The 25,074-nt window shown below is 41.0% G+C and overlaps 1 protein-coding gene across 7 annotated transcripts in view; it reads left to right on the top strand.

The window, feature by feature from the left end:
• The window catches only part of cdk5rap2 (CDK5 regulatory subunit associated protein 2), a 37,908-nt gene extending 12,849 nt beyond the window's left edge, over positions 1 to 25,059 (top strand). For 2 of the 7 annotated variants that reach the window (XM_044143965.1, XM_044143969.1), the window contains exons 13-52: positions 342 to 560; positions 653 to 823; positions 929 to 1,039; positions 1,118 to 1,255; positions 1,342 to 1,521; positions 1,648 to 1,842; positions 2,199 to 2,273; positions 2,814 to 3,005; positions 3,153 to 3,282; positions 3,378 to 3,517; positions 3,615 to 3,731; positions 4,240 to 4,383; positions 4,464 to 4,576; positions 4,956 to 5,095; positions 7,026 to 7,163; positions 7,243 to 7,352; positions 9,491 to 9,634; positions 10,143 to 10,247; positions 11,794 to 11,981; positions 12,072 to 12,405; positions 12,514 to 14,047; positions 14,312 to 14,416; positions 14,820 to 14,968; positions 15,489 to 15,883; positions 15,984 to 16,216; positions 16,507 to 16,558; positions 18,066 to 18,241; positions 18,748 to 19,095; positions 20,126 to 20,251; positions 20,351 to 20,467; positions 20,548 to 20,737; positions 21,068 to 21,186; positions 21,366 to 21,578; positions 22,363 to 22,449; positions 22,521 to 22,792; positions 22,871 to 23,020; positions 23,105 to 23,243; positions 23,795 to 23,841; positions 23,943 to 23,997; positions 24,608 to 25,059. In XM_044143965.1, coding sequence (XP_043999900.1) covers positions 342 to 560; positions 653 to 823; positions 929 to 1,039; positions 1,118 to 1,255; positions 1,342 to 1,521; positions 1,648 to 1,842; positions 2,199 to 2,273; positions 2,814 to 3,005; positions 3,153 to 3,282; positions 3,378 to 3,517; positions 3,615 to 3,731; positions 4,240 to 4,383; positions 4,464 to 4,576; positions 4,956 to 5,095; positions 7,026 to 7,163; positions 7,243 to 7,352; positions 9,491 to 9,634; positions 10,143 to 10,247; positions 11,794 to 11,981; positions 12,072 to 12,405; positions 12,514 to 14,047; positions 14,312 to 14,416; positions 14,820 to 14,968; positions 15,489 to 15,883; positions 15,984 to 16,216; positions 16,507 to 16,558; positions 18,066 to 18,241; positions 18,748 to 19,095; positions 20,126 to 20,251; positions 20,351 to 20,467; positions 20,548 to 20,737; positions 21,068 to 21,186; positions 21,366 to 21,578; positions 22,363 to 22,449; positions 22,521 to 22,792; positions 22,871 to 23,020; positions 23,105 to 23,243; positions 23,795 to 23,841; positions 23,943 to 23,997; positions 24,608 to 24,735 — 7,719 coding nt within the window. In that variant the 3' untranslated portion in view covers positions 24,736 to 25,059. The remainder of the gene's footprint in view (positions 1 to 341; positions 561 to 652; positions 824 to 928; positions 1,040 to 1,117; positions 1,256 to 1,341; positions 1,522 to 1,647; positions 1,843 to 2,198; positions 2,274 to 2,813; positions 3,006 to 3,152; positions 3,283 to 3,377; positions 3,518 to 3,614; positions 3,732 to 4,239; positions 4,384 to 4,463; positions 4,577 to 4,955; positions 5,096 to 7,025; positions 7,164 to 7,242; positions 7,353 to 9,490; positions 9,635 to 10,142; positions 10,248 to 11,793; positions 11,982 to 12,071; positions 12,406 to 12,513; positions 14,048 to 14,311; positions 14,417 to 14,819; positions 14,969 to 15,488; positions 15,884 to 15,983; positions 16,217 to 16,506; positions 16,559 to 18,065; positions 18,242 to 18,747; positions 19,096 to 20,125; positions 20,252 to 20,350; positions 20,468 to 20,547; positions 20,738 to 21,067; positions 21,187 to 21,365; positions 21,579 to 22,362; positions 22,450 to 22,520; positions 22,793 to 22,870; positions 23,021 to 23,104; positions 23,244 to 23,794; positions 23,842 to 23,942; positions 23,998 to 24,607) is intronic. The other 5 variants (XM_044143966.1, XM_044143967.1, XM_044143968.1 and 2 more) reach the window with 5 other exon arrangements.
• The last annotated feature ends 15 nt before the right edge of the window (positions 25,060 to 25,074 follow it).

Below are 25,074 nucleotides of genomic sequence, written 5' to 3'. Positions count from 1 at the left end.
ATAGGCAAAGTCATGCCACATATATCAGAGAGCAGTTGCTATAAAACAAGGCTTTAGTATTATTTTTAAGCAAATAATAGTAGACAATTTAGTGGTTACTGAGGCTTTTACTCCTCATCCTGTTCCATAACAGAAAGGTTGAAGGCCTTAAAGCAGAAAACATTCAGCCTTCCTGTTTTCTGTTGTTCTCTCTCTCACGCTTTCTCACAGGATGAGTAATCTAAGTAAACATCTTTCAAAATCAGCCGATTCACATCAGCAGTTGATTTTTTTTAGTGTATCTCTGTATTGGTAAAAAAAAAAAGCAATCTTAAATTTTACTTTTTAAAAATTGTATTCAGGGAGTAGAGGAGCATCAAAACCTGTTAATGGAAAAGCAAACTGAGTTGGCCCAACTCCAAGGGGAGCATCACACCAAGGTGCTCGAAGCCCAAAAACTACAGCGTGCCTTGGACAGAAAAGAACAAGAACTTGCTGATTTGCAGCAGTCAAAGGACCAACTTGAGATGGAACTAGAAGACATGCAGCAACAGAAAAAGAAAGGAGACAAAGCCCTAAACGTAAAGTAGTATAAAGGCATTTACCGTCTTTACATTTTTCCTCCCCCAAAAAAAGTCAAAAAATTTTTCATGTGATTACTTTCTTCTCCCAGGATCTCACCAATCAGCTGAAAAAAGTGAACGGTGAGATGAAAGAACGGGAAAGTGCTCTGGAACAGCAGTACCAGGAGATGCTGGAACAAACCAAAAGAAAGCTGCACAGCCATGAACTCACCATCCAGAGGCTCACAACCACATTGACTGATAAAGAACAGCAGCTACAGGTGACACAATCTATGTTTAACCAAAAGATCTCTTTGATTTCCATAACAAATAAAAAAAAATCTCCTTTGGAACACTGAAGTATATGTTTAACTCTTGTTTATCAGGAATACATAAACATGGTCAGAGACTTGGAGCAAAGCAAAAGCCCCGGGAGTAACGACGGCATGCTGACCAAGCTGCGACAAAGGCTAAAAGAAAATGAGAGCGCCCTGGAGGTTGGGATGCCTTTAATGTTATCTGCTCACCAGACAGACAATAATTAGATTTTTGACATTTTGTTTGCTCTTCCACAGCAAGCTCTGGATGACAAATTTGCTGCCATTGAGGAGAAAGACAATGAGATCCACCAGCTGCAGCTGCTGCTCAGAGAAAAGGAACGGGACTTGGACCGGCTCAATAACCTGCTCACTCATAATGAGGAAACCATCAATGTAAGTAGCTTTTAACTTTTTTTCTTGACTGTAAAAATCTTAACATGAATGTGCTTCATTTATAGCAATTTCTTTTTTTCTTGCAGAACTTTGACAGTCTTATCAAGGAGAAAGATGTGGAGCTGCAACATCTTGCCAACACGCTGAAGAACCTGCAGAGAGCCAAGCAAGATGTAGAAGATAATCTGAACAGATCACTGAGGGAGAAAGATGCCATCATCCACCAGCTACAGCTCTCCTTAGAGGGCAAGACAAAAGATATGGAAGTTAGTTTACCAAATTACTTTTCTTCTTTGATCCATGTTCAGCAATGGAGATTTTAGCTTTCAGTCTAGTTTCAGCCTGGTCTGAAAGTCGCAAGGCGCTGTCTCTAAATCTGTTGCTTTGTGTAGGAAATGGCGAAGAACATTCTGAACCACTCACAGAGTCATTCTCAGGACCTGGCTGAGCAGATGGGCCAGAGGTTAAAGGTCACAGAAGCAATGCTAGCTGAGACTGTGAAAGCCAGAGAAAGACTAATAGTTGACAATGAGAGCGCTGTGGAGGGACTGTTGGCTACAATTAACAGCAAGGACCAGCTTCTTAAGGTCAGTGCATGGGCGTAACTGGTGGGGGGTAGGCATGGGACATGTCCCCTCCCACCTTTTTTGTGCCATGTTCAGCAACTAACCTTTGCCAAAAGACAAAAATAATTGCGGTTTTCTTCCAAACAAATGTATAAGTTGAGTAATGCTGCTTCATGCAGATAATATTAACTAAATGATGACTAGATAGTCCATTCCAGTAAATGTTATTAAGCTAGTTAACAAGATGATATTTATTTTACATCCATTGCCAGTTAGTTAATGCCAGGAATAAACCCAACACTCTTTCATTTCTGTACAGAAGTTATACTCACAGTTGTTTTCCACATATTTAAAAGAAATCTTTATTCTCACAATAGAAAGATCAAAATCAGGAAGGACGTAATAGACCAGAGGGCAGCAGCCTTAATGATGATGGTGCAGGGTTTTCTCAGGTAGGCCTAAGGAGAGATTCTGACTTGCTGAGGAAAAGATATTTGTTGCAGGGAGAAATCAGGCAAGTAATAAGGATTGGGTTTGTACAGATATTACAGAATTGCTCTCATTCACTCACCAAAATATTTTTTGACTGAATGATAGGTAGCACTGGGACAATGCCATATGTAGTTCAGACTTAGACAATTTTATTTGTATTTTCAGATATTATTTGTGTTAATAAATGCAGCAGGTATGTCATTACATTTTTATTTATCTTGATTAATTTTGCACATCTGACTAAAATTTGTTTCTATGTGTGTTAAATGAAATTGTCAGGCTTCTTAACCTGTTACCTGTCACTTCCATTTTTGTTCCAAGTAATAATTTGCATATAGGAATGGTGTTTTACTGAACATAATCTGCTTCTTGCCCTGTAGATGTTGGAAGGTAATTGTGTCAACTCAACCAGAGTTTGGCAGCCAAAGCTTTTGCTTTTGTTAGTATATAGTTTAAAAAACTGAATTTGGTCTCCTTGTGCTGCTGTTTTCTCTCCTAAGGAGTCTGCAGAGCACTTTAATCGCATGCTGTCTGAGCGTGCTCAGGAGATTCAGGAACTGAGGAAGCAGTTGGCTGATAAACAACAGGAGCTTGCCAAAGCTGAGAAGAAAAGCTCGTCAACAACCCAAGAGAGTTATTTAGAGACAGCAGAACTAAGAACCCTGCTTGTGGAGAAAGACGGCCTCATTGACGTAAGATCCCTTAGAGACAACAATCATGCTGCTGTTAAGCTGTCAACTTGAAATGTCCACAAAACATGAACGACACAATTTTTTGGGTTACTTGCATTAAAACAAAAGTCAGATATTATCTGTATGTGTTGTATTGTTCTTCTGCAGAAGCTTTTGCAACAAGGTCGGGAGAGGGACAAGTTCTTGGCAGAGATGAGTCAGAAGGTCGACGGAGATCACGTGTTGGAGCTCAGGCAAACAATTCAGATCATGCAAGAGAAACTTGAGGAGAGAGAAGGTGAGACTTGGGTCTGCTTTAAATCTTCATTTTAGATGTTTAAACCTGGTCTTTGTATTGATCCTACATTTGATTCTGTTTTGTCTCATTTGAAGCTGAGCTATCAAGAAGAAACAGCGAGGACAACCAGGAGAACATTCCAGTCTCCAAGAAAACAGTTGTTGTCCTGAAGAAGGAGTTGGCTCAGAAAACTGAAGCACTGAACAGAGCTCTGAAGAGGGAAAATGAACTGAAGGTCTGTGAGCAGGAAGCACATTTTCACATCCAGTGTTGGGATAATGTCAGCAGAAGTTTATTTATTGGTTATTCTGGTCGTTTATTTTCACTTCCAGATTTCTTTGGCTGATCTCCAGTCACTGCTTTCTGAGCTCCAGGGTCGGAGTGAAGGTCAAGCTGCTAACATCGATTCCCTCACTGCTACACTGAAGACCAAGGATGAGATTATTAATGTAAGAACTGAATGCATGGTAGGGGTCCCACATGGAGCTTTATTTAGATTTAACAGTCTAAATCTTTTTTTTTTTTTTCCAGTTAGGCCGGTTTTTATTCTGGCTTTTATATATGTGATGCACATTCATCCATATGTTCATTTATCAGTTTATCCGCCTTTAACTTTTCCTTGGGCCTTTTTTTACTGCATCCCTTTCTTCCATTAATTCTCCAATCCTTCCGTCCTTGAATTCTTTTATCTGCCCTTCCTTTGCTCCTACAATCTTTAGTTCAATCCTACAAAATTTTCTCAGAGTGTTTGCAGGTTCCATATTTAAAGTCTAACATAAATTATTGGGAACTTTTGTATTTTCATTTTGCAAACAAGCCAGAACAAGTCTGCAATAGTGTTTCATTTTGGAGTTGATGGGAGCCCTTACTGGGGTTAAAGGAAGGGTTTTTTTAGATAGACTTCAAGCTTTGTGTTGTTTAGTCATGCGTCATGGTTCCTTTTTGAATTTTGAGCAGGTTCTCAATCAACGCCTTGGACAGGGAAGTGACAGCCGGAATGATTCTACTCAAGGCCATCTGATTGGCTCCAACATGGATAGATCCCTACCTGCATTGCCTCAGAGAGAAATAACCATGATAGGAGGAGACAGCCAGCAAGACGTAAAGCTTTAATTGCCTCATCTTCAAATGATTAGCAACATTTTACTCACTAGTAAGCTGGTTCCTGTTTTTGCCCCCAGGCTTTGCCCCATCGTTCAGCCTTGCAGCAGGAGCATGACGCTCTAAATAAAGCCCTGAGAGCTGAACAACAGCTGTACTCCAGTTTAGTTAGGACTGTGAAGGAGCCGGATAGGTAAGAAGAGGTGGAATGAACTGCTTTATTTCTTTTAATAAGCAAAATAATAAAAAGTGACTTAATATGTTCAGAAAATATTGATGACATTTTTTGGGGGGGTTGATGCAGCGATTTCTTGTTCTGGCATAAAACTCTATAATCCATACAATCTGAATTGTGCTTGTGTTTAATTTAACAGTTAAATGTAACAGGGATTGACTATGAAGGAAAAAAATTGTGCTGCAAGTTTATTATAGAGCTGGTTGTTTTTAATCCAACTAAACATGAAGGGATTAAAATTATACCAATGTATTAAAGCGACAATTTGATTACGTTGGGGACTGATTTAGGTTGTTTGTGTGGGTGTTAACTCTGTGGATCTTCTTGTGCTTTTCAGTGGCCAGCGTCTCCATGCTCTGCAGCTGGAACTGACAGCAGTTCAGCTGCTCAGGCAGCAGCTAGAAGACAGCGTCAGAACTAATGAGGAGCTCAGGGATGATTTGGAGAGAGAGATACAGAGAGCCAAACTAAGAGAAGGTGCAGTCAAACACACTGGGCTCTAGATGATCTTGATAATTAAACACAGAAAATACAAGGAATGATGGGAAACAACAGCTTAATGTCAGTGTGTACTCGACTACTAGGAAATACAAAAATGGCTGTCATATTTGTGCACTGTTCAAATTCATGACTCAATATCACATCTTGCTGAAAAGCTTGTGGTTCCTGTTTGTTGATGCTGCATGCACATCTGCTCTGTCCTCCTCTCATCTGTCTGCTGCTTTGTACCCAATCATCTTTTCATCTGCATGTCTTTGTCTGTACCTGAAATGCAACTTGTTTCACTGTCACTAAATACATGTGTCCTCCCGAAACCCATTACAAATAAAATAAAAATAATGCTTCTGTTGCTCTATGTTTTCTCTGCTCCACTGTCGGGGTGAACTGTTCCTTTCAAATGTTTGTGTATCACATCACCTCTCCATCTGCTTTGCTTTACTAATCTACCCATTCTAACCATGTGTTGTTACATCATTATATAACAGCTTCAGTGAAAGATTGATATGTTTGTTGTATTTTTCTGGTGAAATCAGAAATTGGAAAAAAAAAAAAAAAAAAGAATTAATAAATCCTTATCCAGAAAGTTTCATAGCATGCAGAGTTCACACTTCCATGTAAGGCTGCAAATATTAACCTATTGATTTTTTTTGACGATTATTTGGATAAAAAATAAAAATGGCACGTTCAGCAGATTTTTCATCAAAACCTTTTTTAATCATTACTATAAACATATTAAAAGATGCAAATAAACAAAAAAATGTACTCCTTTTTTAAATAAGTAAATGTTTTATTGCTTGAAATACAGTAACGGCATTCCTTTAGTGAATACTTAATCATTTGTACTAAAGAATGTATCTGTAGCTGAAAAATCAACATGAATAGCTCAGCACTTTCTGCTTGACACTTTTCTGCCTGATTGGTGATTAATTTTATATTAACCAATCAATCATTGTATAGCAAAAGGTGTTTTTTTAAAATTATTATTATTTATCGTAAATGCAAAATACACATATTTTTGCACAGTTTTGGCTTAAATACTACTCTGTTTTCTGTGAAAGTAGCTTTTTTTGAGTTTGCATACTCTAGTTAACGATTAATCGATTACTACATGAATTGATTATTTCAATAATCAATTCATCACGATTTATCCAGTTAATCGTTTCAGCTCTACTTCCATCAGTCACTCAAACATAACATGACTCATTTAAGTCCTCTCTGAGGGCTGAGGTTGTTGTCTAAACATCGTAGCTCAAGTGTCTGCATGCATGTGTGTCTCATGCCAGTGGCCAGATTAAGCGCATGCTCCTCCCACAGTACTGTCTACAAGGCAGCAGGTGTAGAAATAGGTCAGCCGTAAGTAAAGCAGCCATGGCTTTCATTCTCCCAGACTGCAGGAAAGACGACTCGGGCTAATTGGCTTTGATGACGTTTTGCTTTAACTTTTAGTTACATAATCATTATAATTTATATGCTGCTAAAAATTAAAAAAGCTGTCTTTTTATAGTCATCTGTAGTGTTGTTTGTAATTAGACTTTTTCGTCTGAAATGGGAATGTGGGAATATAGTCACTAATAGAGTTAGCATTTTTTTTAATTTCTTTTTAGATCTGCCACTAATTTATTGTAAAAGTCAAAGAAGTCTTATTTTATCCCCCCCCCCCATTTTTCCAAAATGTGAATTATTCCAAGAAAATATCCCCATCTGATCTAGTCCACATGCAGAATTTCAGTATTTTAATAACTATGAAATTTAAATGCTTCATTTAACTTCTTACTAAAATTTATTCTAAATATAAAGATGCAAAATATGCTTCACTTTCAGGTTGTTTTTGAAATCTTACTTTCACTAAAAATCTAAATAGAAATGTAGTGGAGTTGTAAATAAACTTGCATGTGGATCTGCTCAGGTAAGGACCTCATTGATCCTAAGGAACTGGAGAGCATGAGGCATCAGCTTGAGGACGCCCAGCGCTGGAATGTGTCCCTGCAGGCTCGCTTGGGAGCAATTCAGAACCGTGGAGGAGGAGTTGGCGGAACCAGTGATGGTAAGACTGAAAATACACATTGTAATGATTTCTCCCAACGTTTTACTTGTGACATTTAAATGCCGGTTTTCGTGTTCAGGTGAAACTTTGAGTTTCATTGGAGATCAGACTTCTTACATGAGCATCTGTGTGGGAGAAGGGCCGGATGATAGCTTGCCTCAGCTCTCTCCAGAGGAGCTTCAGCGGAAGGTGAGCTCATACCAAATATTTAAAGATATTTTAAAAATCACTAACTGTTTCTTCTCATTGTCTGAAGTTAAATCAGACCAAATTTCTTTTGTTTTAGGTCAGTTGGAATTACCCAAAATACTTTTGCTTATTGCCAGAAAACATTCTGAGAAAAAAGAACAAACTAAAACAGTTTTCTTTAGTGCGTTTGTATTGTTTTATCTCTAAAGTGAGGTACTGAAAAGGTTTGAAAACTTACCTTGAAAAGTGTTTGAATTTTACTGTGGGTAAAGTGTATGAACCCTGTATATTATTCTGAAGTTGCTTAATTATCACACACTATATGACTTGAATATAAAATGGATTTAATAAAGATACAAATCAAAGAATCTTTATTAAATTGAACCTACTTTTAGGAACTGAAGTGCATTTGGAATACATTGATACATTGATTATTAGCACTGATTGCAGACAACTTAAAATACACAAAAGATACCCTAAATCCAGGTTTTCTAAAACATCCACATATGACTGATCTCATATGTCTTGGTTGTTTCTCATGATAGAGCTTTAATATTAGGCTTTTTTTTAGACTAATTTTTGAGATATTAGACCCAAAAATGTCACCTTCTTTACAGTGTGTTGTATTTAAAATAGTTGATTTTGGTAAAACAGTCTACTAAACTTGTTAAATACACTGCCTGGCCAAAATAAAAGTCGCCACCTGGATTTAACTAAGCAAATTGGTACAAGCCTCCTATTGGATAAGTACTGCATAGGCGATTATCTTTCAGCTGGCAACAAGTTATTTAACCCCAGCTGATGCAATGAGTAACTCCTCATTTCTTAAACAACCATGGCAAAAGACACATCCTGTGGTCGTGGAAAAGACGTTAGTCTGTTTGAGAAGGGTCAAATCATTGGCATGCATGAAGCAGAGAAAACCTCTAAGGAGATTGCAGAAACTACTAGCACTGGGTTAAGAACTGTCCAACGCATCATTAAAAACTGGAAGGATGGTGGGAAACCATCGTCTTCCAGGAAGAAATGTGGTCGGAAAAAAATTCTGAATGATCGTGATTGACGATTACTTAAACGTTTGGTCAAATCAAATCGAAGAAAAACAACAGTAGAACTCAGGAATATGTTTAATTGTGAACACAAAAGCATTTCCACACGCACAATGCGAAGGGAACTCAAAGGTTTGGGATTGAACAGCTGTGTAGCCGTAAGAAAACCTCTAATCAGTAAGGCTAACCAGAAAAAAGGCTTCAGTTTGCTAGGGAGGCTTTAAAGATAAAGATAAAGTTTGGACTCTGGAGGAATGGAAGAGGGTCATGTGGTCTGATGAGTCCAGATTTACCCTGTTCCAGAGTGATGGGCGCATCAGGGTAAGAAGAGAGGCAGGTGAAGTGATGCGCCCATCATGCCTAGTGCCTACTGTACAAGCCTGTGGGGGCAGTGCTATGATCTGGGGTTGCTGCAGTTGGTCAGGTCAAGGTTCAGCAACATTGTCTGCCCAAAGAATGAGGTCAGCTGACTACCTGAATATACTGAATGACCAGGTTATTCCATCAATGGATTTTGTCTTCCCAAATGGAACGGGCATATTCCAAGATGACAATGCCAGGATTCATCGGGCTCAAATTGTGAAAGAGTGGTTCAGGGAGCATGAGACATCTTTTTCACACATGGATTGGCCACCGCAGAGTCCAGACCTTAACCCCATTGAGAATCTTTGGGATGTGCTGGAGAAGGCTTTGCGCAGTGGTCAGACTCTCCCGTCATCAATACAAGATCTTAGTGAAAGATTAATGCAACACTGGATGGAAATAAATCTTGTGACACTGCAGAAGCTTATTGAAACAATGCCACAGCGAATGCGGGCTGTAATCAAAGCTAAAGACGGCTCAACAAAATATTAGAGTGTGTGACCATTTTTTGGTGGCGACTTTTTTTTTGGACAGGCAGTGTATAATGCATAGTATGCAATAGCAGGTATTGTGGAGAGATAACTGCACTTGGGGAAAGATGTGTATGCTGCAGGATATAACACAAATGTAATGGTTAAATTGGGTTGTTATTTTTTATTTTTTTTCAAATGTAAACAAAATGATGCATTAAAAAAAATCTTGACAACCGTTCCCTTTATGCTGCAGGTGCTGGATTTGCAGGAGCATGTCGCTGGGCTTCAGAGTTTAAACGATGAGCTGCAGAGCAGATTATCACAAATGGAGAAGTCAGAGCGGGACGCTTTGGAAAGGGAAGACAAAGACCTGACCAGCAGAAGCCGGTTCAAACAGGTTAGAGGTCATAAAAGACAGCTCCCAATACATGAAGTTCAACAGGAATCTTTTATAGTCTTTGACTAAATCCTAGATAATGGATGTTGCTATTTAGAGTTTGTTTAAAGTTCAGTCAGTTAATAGAATCATAAGTCATTGTCTAACATCCACCTTTTTAGCTCCTTTCTGAACTCCTAACCTACATCTTAACCTCTGCTCTGTTCAGCCTGTAACGGATGTCTTTTTGGTCTGTAGTGTGGAATGTCTAGTTTCTCTAACAAGTTAGTTGTTTGCTTATAGTAGAATCTGCCCTTTTTTTCTGTCCTCCCTTTTCCTAACCATTCCCTGTCTTTTTTTTATTTTTTTTATCTCTGTGTCCCATGAAACGGCTTCTCTTCATTCCACATTAGACACATCATGCCATTCTGCTGTTGCTGTGCAGTGTTTTATGGATTCTGTTCCCTCTTTAAGTTTTTCTTTTACCAAGCCATATGTGTCACACTCGCCTCCCATCCCATTACTCTAGCAGCTCGAGGAGATGTGTGAGAGGCAGCCACAGTGTGACACTGAAAGGGAACATCTTCCTGGTCAAGATAAAGAGATCCAGACAGAGACAAGCACCTTAAAAAAGGTAAGATATTAACTGCTACTTAAAATTATTTTTTACCCCTGGAGTTTTTATTTACTCTTTGTCTTGTCACAGTTATGCAAATAAATGTTATTTTTAATATGATATGGACCAACACAGAGTAGTCCATAATTGTGAAGTAGAAGGAAAATTTAACATGGTTCTAGGGTTGCAGCTATCGATTGTTATTTATTGATTAACCTATCAATTATTCCAATGGTTAATCAAGTATTTGGATTAAAAAAATGTTTTATTGTATAGCTTTTCTATACAATATTAGAAATACAGTAAAATAAACTAATGATCAATTCCTTTTTAAATAAGATAAGACATTGCCTAAAATGCAATATAACTTACCTTTAGTGAATTTGAAGTATACTCCAGTAAATGATTATTTGATCACTAAATTAGTTGACGATTATCTCAATAATCATTTCATCACAATTAATCCGAATAATTGTTTCAACAAATTCTTTTTCCAAAAATATTCAAAAAAGTGTAGTGAGTATTTGCATTCAGTCCCTTTACTCAGATTACCGTAAATGAAAATCCATGGGAACTAATGTCATCAAAAGTTACCTAATTAGTAAGTGGTCCAGCTACATGCAGCGTGAGGTGGGAACGCAGATGGATTTAATTGTGCTGTCAGGTTGCAAAAGGTGATAGTGGGGTGAACATTTTTAAGTAATATGATGGTAATAGCAGAGTACTGCAAGTGGATGCTTTCAAAGATCATCCATCCATTTTCTAACACCCTTGTCCCTAATGGGGTCAGGAGGGTTGCTGGTGCCAATCTCCAGCTAACGTTCCGGGCGAGAGGCGGGGTTCACCCTGGACAGGTCGCCAGTTTGTCGCAGGACAACACAGAAACATACAGGACACACAACCATTCACACACACACTCACACCTAGGGAGAATTTAGAAAGACCAATTAACCTGACAGTCATGTTTTTGGACTGGGAGGAAGCCGGAGAACCCGGAGAGAACCCACCATGCACAGGGAGAACATGCAAACTCCATGCAGAAAGACCCCCGGCCGGGAATCGAACCCAGGACCTTCTTGCTGCAAGGCAACAGTGCTACCAACTGCGCCACTGTGCAGCCCCTTTCAAAGATCACTAAACTTTAATTTCTTGGAAATATTTAACATTGGAACTAATGTTAAATGTTAATTTGTATTTTTAATATCCAAAATGAATGAAAACAACCGAAGCAACAAATAAAATGGATATTGAAGTCCCTGTAAACAGAATCCTTCAAAAAAAAAAGTGGCTAGTTGAGAGCAAAGCACCATATTGAAGCCTTTTGTCATCCTATCTTTGATAGAAAGAGAAAAACAATCATGTTTGTTTTATTTAGTCATGAAGTAATCATGCGATTAATAGATTCATTGCTTATTGCGGCAGGCTTAGTCGCAAAGCACGCTAATTTATGACATTCCTTAATTTAGTAAAATATTTTTTTATTTTATTTTATTTTTATTTTTTTTGGAATTTTAAACACAATGTTCCGAAAATTGTTTGCCCCATTTTTGCCAACTTCTTCTAGACGGCACCTAGAAATCTGCTTGGTGATGAAAACAGGACCAGCAAGTCCAGCCAGGGTAGAGAGCATGCTCACTCTGACAGCACCCTGTCACGCAGCAGAGACGACGACGGTGCAGAAAGCAACAGAGAGGCTTTGGCGCAGACGTCTGAGCTGGCAGGGTTTGTGTCAAACTCTATGCAACATCAGAGGTTGGTTCTTTTGTTTAGTCGAGTCAAGATCTTATTATTTTCACGTTCCGTTACCTGAACGTCACACTAATCACAAGCTGCCAATTGTAGAGAGGAACTACAGCAACTTCGATCAGAAAATCTGAAGTTGTGGGGTCTCCTGAAGGAACAGAAATCCACCGAGTGTAAAGAAAAAGAAAGCGCCGATGTCTCAGGGAGTAGCAGTGATGGGCAGGCTGAATTAAGGAGGACTTTGGAAATGCCTCAGTCTACTCCTAAACGCGGTTCCATGGTCTTTAAATCACCAAAGCAAACTACAAAGAAATCAAGCAAAGCATCGGCTGGCGAGACCTCCACCACTAATGTCAGCTCTGCAGATGAAAATCCAAAACCTCAAAGTAAAACACACCACAAGTCTCCAAAGCAGCATGTCACAAGACACAGGGCAAGTTTTACGCAATTCTGGAAATACAAAGGCAGAATATATTATTTTCATTAGCTCTGACTAGCAGTGCTCCTAATATCTGGTTGATTTGTGTTGTTTCCAACGTAGGCTGGTGTCAAGTCTCGCCTCCCTGTGCCTGTGAGGATCAGAGCAGAGGGCAGCACTAGCAGGCCGTCTGTGACCTCTGACCCGATACAGACTGACGCACAGCAACACTCTGCTGTGGAAGATGTTTCTGGTTCTGACCAGCAGGTGCATTACAACTCGGATTCAGCACTGCAAACCAGCGCTTCCCCGTCCTCCACCATCAGACATTCACACACTAGCGGCAGCCCTGCAGAGTCAGACGGGGGCTCTGACGCCAGAGCACCAGTGGATCACAGCTACAGCGAATCTGATCTTCTTTCCCAACTCGAGCTCCTCCACCAGGAATGCCAGGAAAAGGAGGTCCAGATAAATAAGATGAGGGAGGAGCTCAGCGATCTGGTGGCTCAACTGGAGGAAAAGAAGAGACAGAATGCCCAGCAGACTGTGGCCCTCCAGGCAGCGCAATCCACCATCGCTTATCTGACAGCCTGCAGTCTGGACAACCAGAGCAACTTTGGTCCGCACCCTATTTCTGGCTCTATGGGTCCTGACGTTGACCTCCACACTAGATGCATGGAGTTGCAGAAAGCGCTAGAGGAGAAGGAAGAGCTCAACAACCAGCTCATTGAGCTCCTGAGCATGGCAGAGAAAGCCGTCGCTTCTCAGAGCCAAGATCGGGAACTTGAAACGGATGGTCTCTCTTCATGGGTAGAGGGTGCTTTACATGAGGCTCACACACACTCGCACAGAGATTGCCCAAATCAAGCCAGCGGCCAAACTGAGAACTCTGTGCTTGAGTTGCAGCAGCATGCAGACTCTTTGCAAAAAGCCCTTTTAGAACAAAGTAAGCTAAACGCAGAGCTCCAGGAGCAATTAAGGACTGCAAATGAAGCTGCGCAGCGTGACGGTTTTCATTTAAATGGCCCCACCTGGAGGCAAAGAGGTGAACCTACAGAGTTGCTTGAAGATAATGAGTCGAGGGATGACCAGGGTGCAAAGAGAGGTTGTCATAATCCCGATTTAAATCAAGAAATGTTTAGCGTTGTACTGAAGTGCTTCAGTGCAACAGAGGCTGCTGTTTCCTCGATAGCCAGCCACTGTAAAAACACAGCCTCCCCGACCTCTGATAAATCAGAACTATACGCCGACCTCCAGAGAGATTTTGACAATCTTCAGAGAGCGCTTCAAGAGAGAAGCAAACTGACTGAATCTGGAGAGCAGGGATGGAGAAGCAGCAGCGATCTGTCCTCTGCCTCATCAGAAACAAAAGGGCTGAAGCTCCATCAGGATCTCTGTCACCTTCATGAGGTTCTCAGTGAATACTCTCAAAGAATAAATGACCTCCAGGCCTTCGCTCAGCAAGAGAGAGGTCACAGAAGAGAGGGCGAGGTCCGCGCGGTTGAACACGATGACAAGGGATTACCACCAGATGTTAAGCTCCAACTGGAGACGTTACATAAGGCTCTGAGGGAGAAAAAGAAAGCATACAAAAACCTGGAGGAGAAACTGGCCACTGCTCTTACCAGTACATCCTCTACGGAAACTATAAGAAAAGGTTAGATATCTTATGTTGATTTGAATGTTCTGATTCTGTAAATATGATGGAGTGTCAGGACCACACAAAATAAAAGTGCAAGAAAAAAGTCATAAGATTACAGGAATAAACTCGTACAAGAATAAAGTCATAGTCATAGTATTATGACTATATCATCGTAATTTTATGTCCGTATTGTTGTTTTTCCTAGTATGGCCCTAATACTCCATCTTCCCTGTGCTTTCAAGGATTTATGTCTAACATGAAATATATTGCTTCCAATAGCAGCTCCTGAGCAGGGACACAAAAGCGTGCAGGTGGATTTGCAGGACCTGGGTTACGAAACCAGTGGCAAGAGTGAGAACGATAGGGAAGAGAGCAGTAGCACAGGTAGACAGTCTATAGGCAGACTCTGCATGTTGTCTGCTGCGTGGACACTAATCTCACATGTGGGTAGATTCTTTCACTATCTGTGCGCATGAGGATGGAAAAGCAAAGTGTTTTTCAGTTTGGGTCTCATAACACACAAAGTCTTTTTTTTTTTTTTTTTTTTTTCTGGTTTGAACTTTGGATTTCTTCTGCACTCTCCCCCCCAGCTCCCTTTAAAGTAAAATGTTTCACTGATCGGTTCTTGCATGTTTCACTCTGAGGTTTGGGATGTCTTTCAAGCACTTATTAACCTCTCAATTTGATTCCTTGCCTTGATTAAGTCTAGCTGCATATCAAATGATTAATTATTTTGAATGTGAAGGTGTCCCTTTTTCTTTTAAATGTCTGTATTTCTGTTTCACAGATCTAGATTTGGGGGTGAACCCTAGTTGCAGTGCGTCCAGCCTGCCTTCACTCTTGAAAAATGAACATGCCACCTTCTCCTCCACTGAAAACTTGGACTCAAACTCCAGCACTCCTTACCCAAGTTCCCCAGCTCTCAGCTCAGCCAAAGTAGGCATTTTGATGTTGGCTATTATAACAATGAAACATGATTAAATTCTACTGATTGCCTCGGTCAGGATATTCAAGTTTAAGCGCCAGTCCAATAGCTGCAGACACTAACATTAGCCTAGCGCCGTCTGTTTTGATTAGGACTGGGCGATGTGGCTTAAAAATAAAATCAGATTTTTTTATTTTTTTTATGCCAGGTCTGATTTCCGATTTTAGTAGATTTTTTTTTTCTCTCTCTGTCTTTTTTAAGAAAAGAAAACAACTGATAATAATGTGTTAAAATATGAAGTATTTCCTTATCTGTAAAATGTATACCAAAGAATAACTTCACAAGATGTATAGATCTCATAAAATTACTACTTAATTCTCCTTTTTTCTGGTAAAACAATGATTTTCTTCTAGTATCAATGCCCAGCCCTAGTCTTGATGTCACTCGTTGATTATTTTAGGTTGTAACATATTCTCAGTGAGTTAAACTGCTGAGTTAAGTTTTTATCCACCACCCATTGTGTCTATGTAGGTGAGCCTGAAAAACTTACAGATGTATGAGGAGTTCGGGGCCTCAGAGGACCCTCTGCAGCTTCAGGCACAAGTCAGAGAGTTGAAAGCCCACCTGGAAAACCAGGCAAAAGTCATCCTCCAAATGCAAAGCCTCCTGCACAGAAACTCGCTCTCCAGTGACGTGGCTGCAAACACCTCAGATCCGCTCACTGTCAGGGAGAAAGACGGCGCACACAAAGTGGACTGCGGTCAAGAAAGGGTCGGGCAGCCGAGTGGGAAAAAGGAGGCTGAAAACCAGTCGGCTGCGGACAGAGCCGGTGTTGTGAATATTGACCTGTGGAAAGAGAGAACGCTGGACCGAAGCACAAACGAGCAGCTGCAGCAAACCCGCAGCCGCTCAACGTCACCTGCTAGGTAACAGCTCACTGCGCTGTTTCTGCAAAATATACTCTTATTTATTGATCAAAGCTTGAACGTTGTAAACAAATTGGTCATGTTTTTCACCACTTGACAGGCTTGATTCTCTGGTGAAGTCTCAGGCCAGAGAGTTGTCACAGCTGAGGGAGCAAATCAAGGAGAGCCGCAGGCTGGGAGTGCTGCAGCGCCGCCAGCTGGAGGAGCTGAGCAAGGCGTTCAAAGACCTGCTGCACTCTGGAGAAGTGGACCACTACATGGGGGAGGTGGTAAAGGAACAGCTGAACAAGAGTCTGGACCTTCTGGACAAGCTTGAGGGCCGCCTGGACAAAGGTGTCCACTGCAGTTAATGTTTAAGAAAATGATATCTGCTCTACAGTTTGCATTGTAGGGGGAATACAATGAACATTTTACATTGTAACCTTGTACTTGGGCGTTAGTACTGAACAAATTATCTATATGAGTTATAAAAAGTTATGACTGAGTTATTTTTCATAATTATTGTGCCGTTATTTGTCTAAAAGCAACAAAAAAAATAATTAGAAGGCAGCACAAACAGATATTTATTTCTGATGTAGACAAACTTGTTCATGACAAATGTTTTTTCTTTTTCTGTCCTCCAGAGGAATCTCATCCGGTTAGTGAGGAGGTTGCAGCTTTAGGACTGTCTCGCAGGTACGCCATAGTTATCACGCCATCTAAAAACGCTAAATGTAACTAACATGCTAGTAACATTTAAAATTTATATATTTGGAGTAATAGGATTCAACAGGCATGTAAGGTTGGATTTGAGAAATATTTTTTTTTTCTTGGATTAATAATTGTATACCAAAATGTCCTTAATAGAAGATTTTATTTACAAAATTTGAACCAGGTGAAGCTGAAACTGCCACTGATATCTGATGAAAGTTTTTCAAGCCAAGCTGAAGAGACCGTACCACCTAGCTGATGCTCACCATTACACCAGGATTGTCATTATTTATCTTTTCCAGAGAGTTAAAAACTTCTCGCAGCTGTTCAAGTATTTAAAATTTTTCCTCGGTTAGTGTGATAAAAATTAACCCGTTACTAATGGCGACAGCCTCGAGGAGCATCAACAGGTACCTCTCTCTAACGACGAGAGCGGGATCGATCCCCGTGCCACCCTGTGTAGAATCCAGCAGGACGTAGATTATCTGCGTCTGGAGCTAGACGTTGAGAGAGAGCTGCTGCAGCAGCACATCAGGCTTCTGGTCCAGCAGAACCTCAGCCTGGCTGAATGCACTAGGGAGCAACTGGACCTGTGAGTTAGTTTCATTCAGACCCACAGCATGACGGTTGCTGTGGTGATTTCCAGCTGTGTGTTTTCCCCCAAACGACAACTAAAAACCTTCTTGTTAGGATCATTATATAGTCTTCCACCGTCTCCTGATTCCCCTCTCTCTATTTTTGAGTACCTTTCTTTTGCTCCACTGTCATATTTTCATATTTTGTCAAGTTCCAACCATGATCTTCAATGTATTTTATATGTAGAGTGGCAAAAGGAGAGCTGTTGTTGAAAGAAAGTTGCATTAATTTTTTTCCCTTAATTAGCGTAGCTAATTTTTGAGATATTTAGCAAAGCTGATGAGCTGGGAGAGATTTACCTGCTGAAATTGGAGCAAAAGATTTTTCTACAAATTATTGACTCAGAAAAGATGAGTGCAAACACACATGATTAATTTTTTTTATAAATGTTTAAAAAAAACATGGATATTTTTCCTTCCACTTCACAATTCTGTGCCACTTTTTGTTGCTCTCTCACATGAAATCCAGATAAAATACAAAGTACATTTGTTTGTTTGTTTGTTTGTAACCTTTATTTTACCCGATATGTCTCTTCGAGAGACCTGGCCAAGTACGGCATCCGGACACCGACAATTACAAATCACACAAGTGCAGATGTCAAAACCCAATTAAGAGACAGTGTAACAATGAGCGTACATACCCATACAGGTAAAAATAGGACTAAAATGCAACTTGACATTAGTCAAAGCTTTTACAAAAACCTTATCTACAAAATGATTGAGTCGGTGCGAAACTTAGGCGCAGTTAATAAAATGAAGGTGGTTGTAATGCAACAAAATATGAAGAAGTTCTAAGTGTGTGAACTTTGACAAAAGAGCCAATGCTCACACACTGAATTTGACTCGATTACTTCTAGACTGGCTATGGAGTTGCAGGAGAAGAACCGACTCATCCAGAGCCTCCAGAGTCAGATCCGCAGTACGACTCCCAGCAGCCACTGCAGCTCCCAGTCCGACCTGAGCTGCTCAGACGTGACGATTTCCTCCTGCCACAGCAGCAGCACCACCACACAAGGTGGCAGTAGAGCGCACAGTGAGTTTCCTCGTGAAATATTGAACAACCTTTAAATCTTGGAGATAATTGCAGGTGTGAAGTGAAGTCTTTGGTGTCAGAGTGGTTGGAGAGATATAATGCAAGCGATTAAAAATGCATGCGTCTCCTCTTCCTGCCTGGTGTAATGTCATTTATGATCACTTCAGTCCTCCTCTCCATCTAGTTTCTAATGGTAATGGCAATTAGTTTCCACTCAGGTCCATTCTGTCCCACTGAGGCGTGCTGGATGACCAAAGCTAGAGCCGGTGTCCAGTTTCAGTCCACCGCCTCTCAAAGTTGCATTATTCAGTGGCACCTATCTGGTTCACTTCTCAATTTGTTTCTCCCTCTTGGGGGAAAAAAAAAAAAAAAAAGGAGCAAAGTTAAACAAAACGTGTTACGAACACCCTGTAGCTGGAAGCTGGGTCAAAGTGTACAGAAATATTAGTTTAGGACATTTTTAATGAAAGTTGGTTGATTAACTACGTCCTCCTGTTTCTGTTCAGGCCGGCAGCACTCTGCTGAGAACCCGGGAGCAGCCGTCTGTCCTGCAGGAGGCGCTCCGGAGAAAGGTGCGTCTCCGCACAGAGACGCTTCCAGCAGTCTGCAGCGTCTGCAGAGGGAGAACCGGCGCCTGCGGGAGCAGCTGAGGAGCAACGAGGAGCTCAACGCCACCTTACGCAGCGAGCTGGACCTGCACTGCTCCATTATGGCGCAGACCAGCCTGCATCACCAAGAGCAGGAGCCAGGCCCGGATCAGGAAGCCGCAGAGCCTCAAACGGGAACGCATGAGCAAGGCGGAGACGTCGGCTCACAAGGGGAAGGAGGAGAACGGCCTCGGACTGTGAATTCAGGTAAATACGAGGCATTATCAGTCGAATAATTAGATGAACCTTTCGTTAAAGTAATAAAAACACAGAAGATGTACTCTACTTTTATAAACTGTTGAGCAAAATGCAAAGCCAGATGATGCCACCTGTTGGAGTCAGCTGTTGTTTTCCACAACTGTTAAGAAAGATTTTCAAACAGAGAGTCCAACAAGTAGCAAATATTTGGAGAAGTTATACATCACCATGAGTCAAATGCTGATTAATGCAAATGAATACTAGCAAAACATTTTTTCAAACGCAACTGTTCACTTTATTGTGAGCTTCTGTAAAGGTTTTAATTATATACCGATAAATTTATAATACATAATTTGTAGTGATCAAACTTTTTCTGGATTTTCTGATTTCCTTTCAGGTCCGACCTGTCAGTTCAGATTTTGACTGGTTCAACTTTTTAGTTTAAGCATTTTTTTATTTTTTATTTTTTACAATTAAAAGATAATAAATGTGCTTCAGGTTGTTTAGATGGAGGTAGAAGTATTTAATCCAACGGAAGAAATAGCGAGATTCTCCCACTTCAATCTGATTTTTACTTAAGTGCTTTTATTTGTTTTGATGTATTTATTGAATAAGGGGGAAAATACTGTTTTTTCAGGGTTTTACATGCAAATCAGCACCAGAGCAAATCAAGGGAAATTTAACTGATTCAACTATTTTCAGCTAAGACTTCAGTAATTTTTATCAGTTTTGAAAATTAAAGCATACAACAAATATTCACCACAAATCCCCTCAAATTCCAACTGTTAAATCATAATAATTACAGCTGAAGCAAACAAACTACAAGGACTCTACCAATGTAGTTTTGTGGGATCCTGTAAAAGTCCGAAACAAACAAGCTGCATGTGCTTTTAACGGTTAGCCCCATGTTTACATGTACACTTTAGTATTTCCACATGAACTCATTACACTGACCAGAAGAACAGTTCAATAAAAGAACAACGAACGTCTTAGCTTGGAGAATCTCCATCTAATTTAGCTGTGTGTTCGTGTTTGTTAGACCTGCTGGCTGAACATCTCCAGGAGATCAGAGCGTTACGCCAACGACTGGAGGAAAGCATTCGCACCAACAACCGCCTGAGAGAACAGCTGGAGAGGAAGTTGGCCGAGGTGGAGAAAGACCCAAGTACGTAAAACCGACTGCAGCCCCGGTTCATCGCTGGTTCCCACAGCAGAGATCTTTCTAAATATGTTTCTCTCCTGTTCTTTTTTTGTATTTTTTTAGCAGCCACAAACATTTTTATCCAGGGCAGCGAGGAGCAGGGTCAGCTGGTTAATGAAGTTCGCTTCCTTTGGGAACAAAATCAAGTGTTAAAAGAGCAGCTCAACGTGGGATCTCGAGGCAAGTTTGCTTTCGAGTTGTTGATTCCTTATTTTAGTCCCAGAGGCTCCTTTACAAAACGCCTTTTGTTTTGATTTTAGACAAGCAGAAGGAGAACGAGAAGCTGCGTGAGTCTCTGGCGCGGCGGACAGCCAAGCTGGAGCAGAGCAGGAAGGAGAGTGAAGTTCTGCGGAAGGAAAACCTCAGACTGCAGGAGACGCTGCAGCAAAGCAGCCAGGAGAACTCGGTGCTGCAGAACTCCCTGCAGGCCAGCAGAGAGGAGCTGCAAAGGTCAACACTAAACACTTGAGTCATTTAAAACGGTCGTGTGTGTGTGTGTGTGTAAGCTAGTGATGATTAGTGATGGTGCATGACCTCTTGACCTCAGAGCTACCGACACACTTCAGTGAGACTGCAACCCAAAATCAGGAATCGGGTTTACTTTTAGATCTCCTTTCCCTTTCTGCCACTTATCACTCCTGAGTGTTTGACTTTTCAGTCCAGATACCGCTCCTTTTATATATATAAACTATATAAAATACATCCTCTGAGGTTCATCCAAGCATGTTTATATTCATAGTTGAATCAAAGTATTGCGACTCATTTCTAGTTTCGCTCCAGGTTGCAGTGTGAGGTGAAGCTCCAGAGGCAGCAGCTGTCCGACTCCCAGCAGCTGCTGCAGTCGCTGCGAGTGGAGCTGCAGGTTTATGAAAACATCAAGAACGACTCCAGCCAGCATGGTAACCTATACCAAGAAACCCAGAGTAACACACACTTGACTTTTTAAGATATCAGTAGTTAACGTATTGGGTCAACATGGAGTCTGTCGCAACCTTTCACCTTCCTCAGGCAGTGCAGTTTTGCTCTTCTTTCGGCTTTCTGTAACACCTGATGGGTTTTATCTTTGTTTTCCTGTCAGAACGGCGTCAGGAGGCACCGCCTCCTGTCCCCATGTCGCCGTCTGGCTCGGCGAACCTGGGAGAGCTGCTGTCCGAGATCAGACACCTGCGGCTGCAGCTGGAGAGGAGCATCCAGACCAACACGGCGCTGCGGCAGAGACTGGAGGAGCAGCTGCTCAGAGGACCCGGCCACTCTGAGACCATCAACATCAACTACCTGCTGTCGTCTCCAGGTACGCGCAGCGGCAAAATTCAATAAGTTGGGGCCGGGCGATGAATAGTTTTTTAGTTTTTCAAGCTGGGTTTTTCTAAAAACAAATTTGTCGCCAATGCACCCCTTGGGTTTCCATAGTTCACTGTGATGTTACCCGTCCAAAGCCCATCATCTTGCCTAACAACTGTTTTACAGCTTCTATTTATTTGGACTTTGAATTCAAGTCAAGTGAATATTTGGACCAGAATAAGATTTTATTTTAATTAATTGAAGTTGTACGACAATAAAGTCGAAATAAAACATGAATTAACCGTTAATATTACCGGAACAAAGTCAGGAAATAAAAAGATTGAGGAAGTCATTTTATGAACACAAAAACACAAAAAGCTAAAAAAATTAAAATGAGGAATGTTGAGCATCTTGTAAAGTTATACTTTGGGATATGTTTTACAGAGAAGGAAATGTTTAATCTTTTAACACATTAGCATCAAGTTATTGGTAGCTGAACATTGAAATTGTGCAAATAAATGCATCTATTTTAAAGAAAGAGCCACACAGACTGACAGATTCTGGTTTTTTTAGAGAATCAAATCAGATCTGCACAAGAGAGTCTATATAGAGAATTATATTTAGAAAAAAAATACAAGAATAAATTCATAAGATTATGACTTTGTTCTCACAATAGTTTTCCTATTTTTTCCTGGTATGAAAATATCATAGATTTTATTTTTAGGCCTACTGCCCAGCCCTACTATAAACACAGAAAATAGGACATGAAAACTCCAGTTTTCTGTGTGTTGTAGATGAAGCGGGTCGGCCACCGGGTCGGGAAGGCTGTGATCCTCTGCTTCGATCCTTCAAAACCCAGGAGCGAACCAGTGTCCATCACGGTGAGACAGCCTGCTCGGCGTTGGCGTAATACTCCATAACACTCCAATCCAACCCATCGTTATCATTTCAGTCTCCTCAGAAGCGAAACATCAGGCTCAGTCGGAGAACGACGCCGACTCCGTCTGCAGCAGCTCTGAACAGAGCGCCTCCGGCGCTCCTTCCCGGTTGGTCCCGGGCCACCGGATGTGGGCCACCCGCAACGGACGCCACGTCCTGGGTTTGATCGAGGACTACAACGCCCTCCGCAAGCAGATCTCAGAGGGGAGGAAGCTGTCACGGAGCATGGACGCACAGCTGCACGAGTGTCTGCACGCGCTCAGACAGCAGGGCCCCGACAACCAGGTAGCGACCGCGCCGTCGTGCCGAAGCTCCTTTAGGAATGACACCATGAGACCAGCACTTTGGTTTTCTGTGTTTTAGATGAGAGAAAAGCAGCATCTGAAGAGTTTATCCAGCAGCAGCGGCACCATGCAGCAGGTGCTGGAGGAGGCCGGCCGGCTGCTCAAGCTGCTGTGGAGGGTCTCTCTGCCGGCTGCTGGCACAGCAGGGGGCAGCGCCGGCGGCCAGCAGGTGGGAACCAGCTCACACGCCGCGACCGCTCTCGCTAATGAAGCTTCTGAAGACCCGAACCTCCTCTGCTCTCCTCCGAATCAGGATGAGCTGCTGAAAAACGAGATCGCCAGACTGAAGAACAGGTTGTCTCAGCAGGAGAGGATGCTGAGCGGAGCCGTGAAGCGCCTGCGGACCACCAACCAGCTCAAAGAGGGGATGGAGAGAGTCATCATTGATCAATGTAGGACGTTATAAACTGTTTGACAAGTTTCACAGCAAAAGTACTTTTTAGGGCCCAAGTTAAGGATTATTCTATTAGTCAGTAATTCTATTCATCGTTTTTACGAAATAAAACATTGTTGACATTCTGCAGATTTTTCATTTTGTTTGTATATAGTATTAGAAATGCATAAAAATGGAAAGAAGTAATTGGATTCTTCTTTTAGTTAAAATAAACATGTTATTGCAAAGCTCAACCCCTTCTAGACTAAACAATAATAGTGGAGAGTTAATCTGCTTATTACTTTTTGGATTAACTGATAACACTTGTGTAGCTTAGATTAGATTTATTTATTTATTTTTTTTATCTTAAATGCAAAATGTATATATTTTTATAAAGCCTTGATTTATTTATTTTTTCTGTTTAACTTTCAGAAAATGGCGTTAAGAGTGCATAAATCCGCTTACGATTGACAATTATCTCAATAATCAATTAATCAGTCTTTTTATTTTACAAGGCCAACTTATTACAAACCGTTAGTTCACCATCAAAACCCTTTCACTGTCTTCCAGTGTCTCTGACTCATGGAGTGTTGAAGAAAGCTCGGGGGAATTTAGAGGTGAGTTCTCACTCTGCCGTTTTCTCCGGCGTTTCGTCCTCGGTGCTAAATTGTCCTTCAGTGAATCGTTCTTCTTTGTCCTTTCTGTGACGTAACATTAGACAAATTACTGCGCCCTCTTTGGGCAGAAAGGCCCGTCTGGAGGAGCAGGCGCAGGTCAGTGCGGTTGGGTTGCAGGCCGAGACTTTGCATGAGTTTCATGAGCTCTCGCATGAGGTGGAAGCAAATTGAAAACTTGGTTGTAACTACAGACTTTAATGTGCTTTATTTATTTTATAGACCAACACCAGACAGCGTTTGAGTATGACAGTAGACAGAAACGTTTTTCATGGATTAAAAAAAAATAAAATAAGTGTTCATTTTGTTGGCTAAACAGAGAATCCATTTGTGGACATTTTTATTTAGTTTACTGTAAAAAGCATGCTCCTTTCAAAATAAGTGAACTTTATGCTGGTCTTTCACATCAAATACCACTACATTAAAGTTTGTAGCATGACAAAAAGTGAACGCATTAAAATAATAAATAAATCTAGTTTTGCGACTTAGCTAAGATGTAAAACACAATAGCACCGTAAGAACACAGCTTGTTTAAAAAAGCCAAAATTAGATTTCCCATCACGGTAAGTCACCATGCACTTTTTTTTTCTTTCTCCTTCTTGGATTAGCATGTTTCTGGGGCTCGTCTTGCATGTTTGCAACCAAAAGTTTGATTTTCTCAGCTTTTTTTTCCCCCCCGCCCCTTAACTCACCATTTCATGTGTTCCAGGAGGTCCCAGTCGGTGTGCAGTAGTGGAGGCTGAGCAGAGAAGTTTTCCTGTTTCCAGTCTGACTGCAGACAGAGACTCTGACTTATCGGACGGAAACAGCGCCGCCTCTTCGCGCTGCAGCGACTAAACCCAACGGAGCTCCTTCGTTTCAACCCGACGTTACCCAGCCTTCATGTCCTGCTGTAAAACCGTCACCTTGTACCCCATAAATCCAAGCCTTTTTATACCTGAATTGCACAACCTTTGCCTTTATTTTTAATTGTGGTACTAAAGCTGTAAAAGTTTATTTTAAAACGATGCCTGTGTAAATAGCCATCCGTGCAATGCAGCAAAAATATTTTCCTTTATCCTTTTTTATATGACAAAAGTATTTTACTACTGTTTTAGCTTGTGTAGGAACTACTGTGAGACAAATATGTTCAAATGCAGTAAAAAGTATCATGATGATGAATCCAGGAAGTTTGTT

This window comes from Gambusia affinis, linkage group LG17 (assembly GCF_019740435.1).
Source record: "Gambusia affinis linkage group LG17, SWU_Gaff_1.0, whole genome shotgun sequence".
Taxonomy (NCBI): domain Eukaryota; kingdom Metazoa; phylum Chordata; class Actinopteri; order Cyprinodontiformes; family Poeciliidae; genus Gambusia; species Gambusia affinis.
Note: the sequence above shows the minus strand (reverse complement) of the source record. Positions and strands in the feature narration are given on the sequence as shown.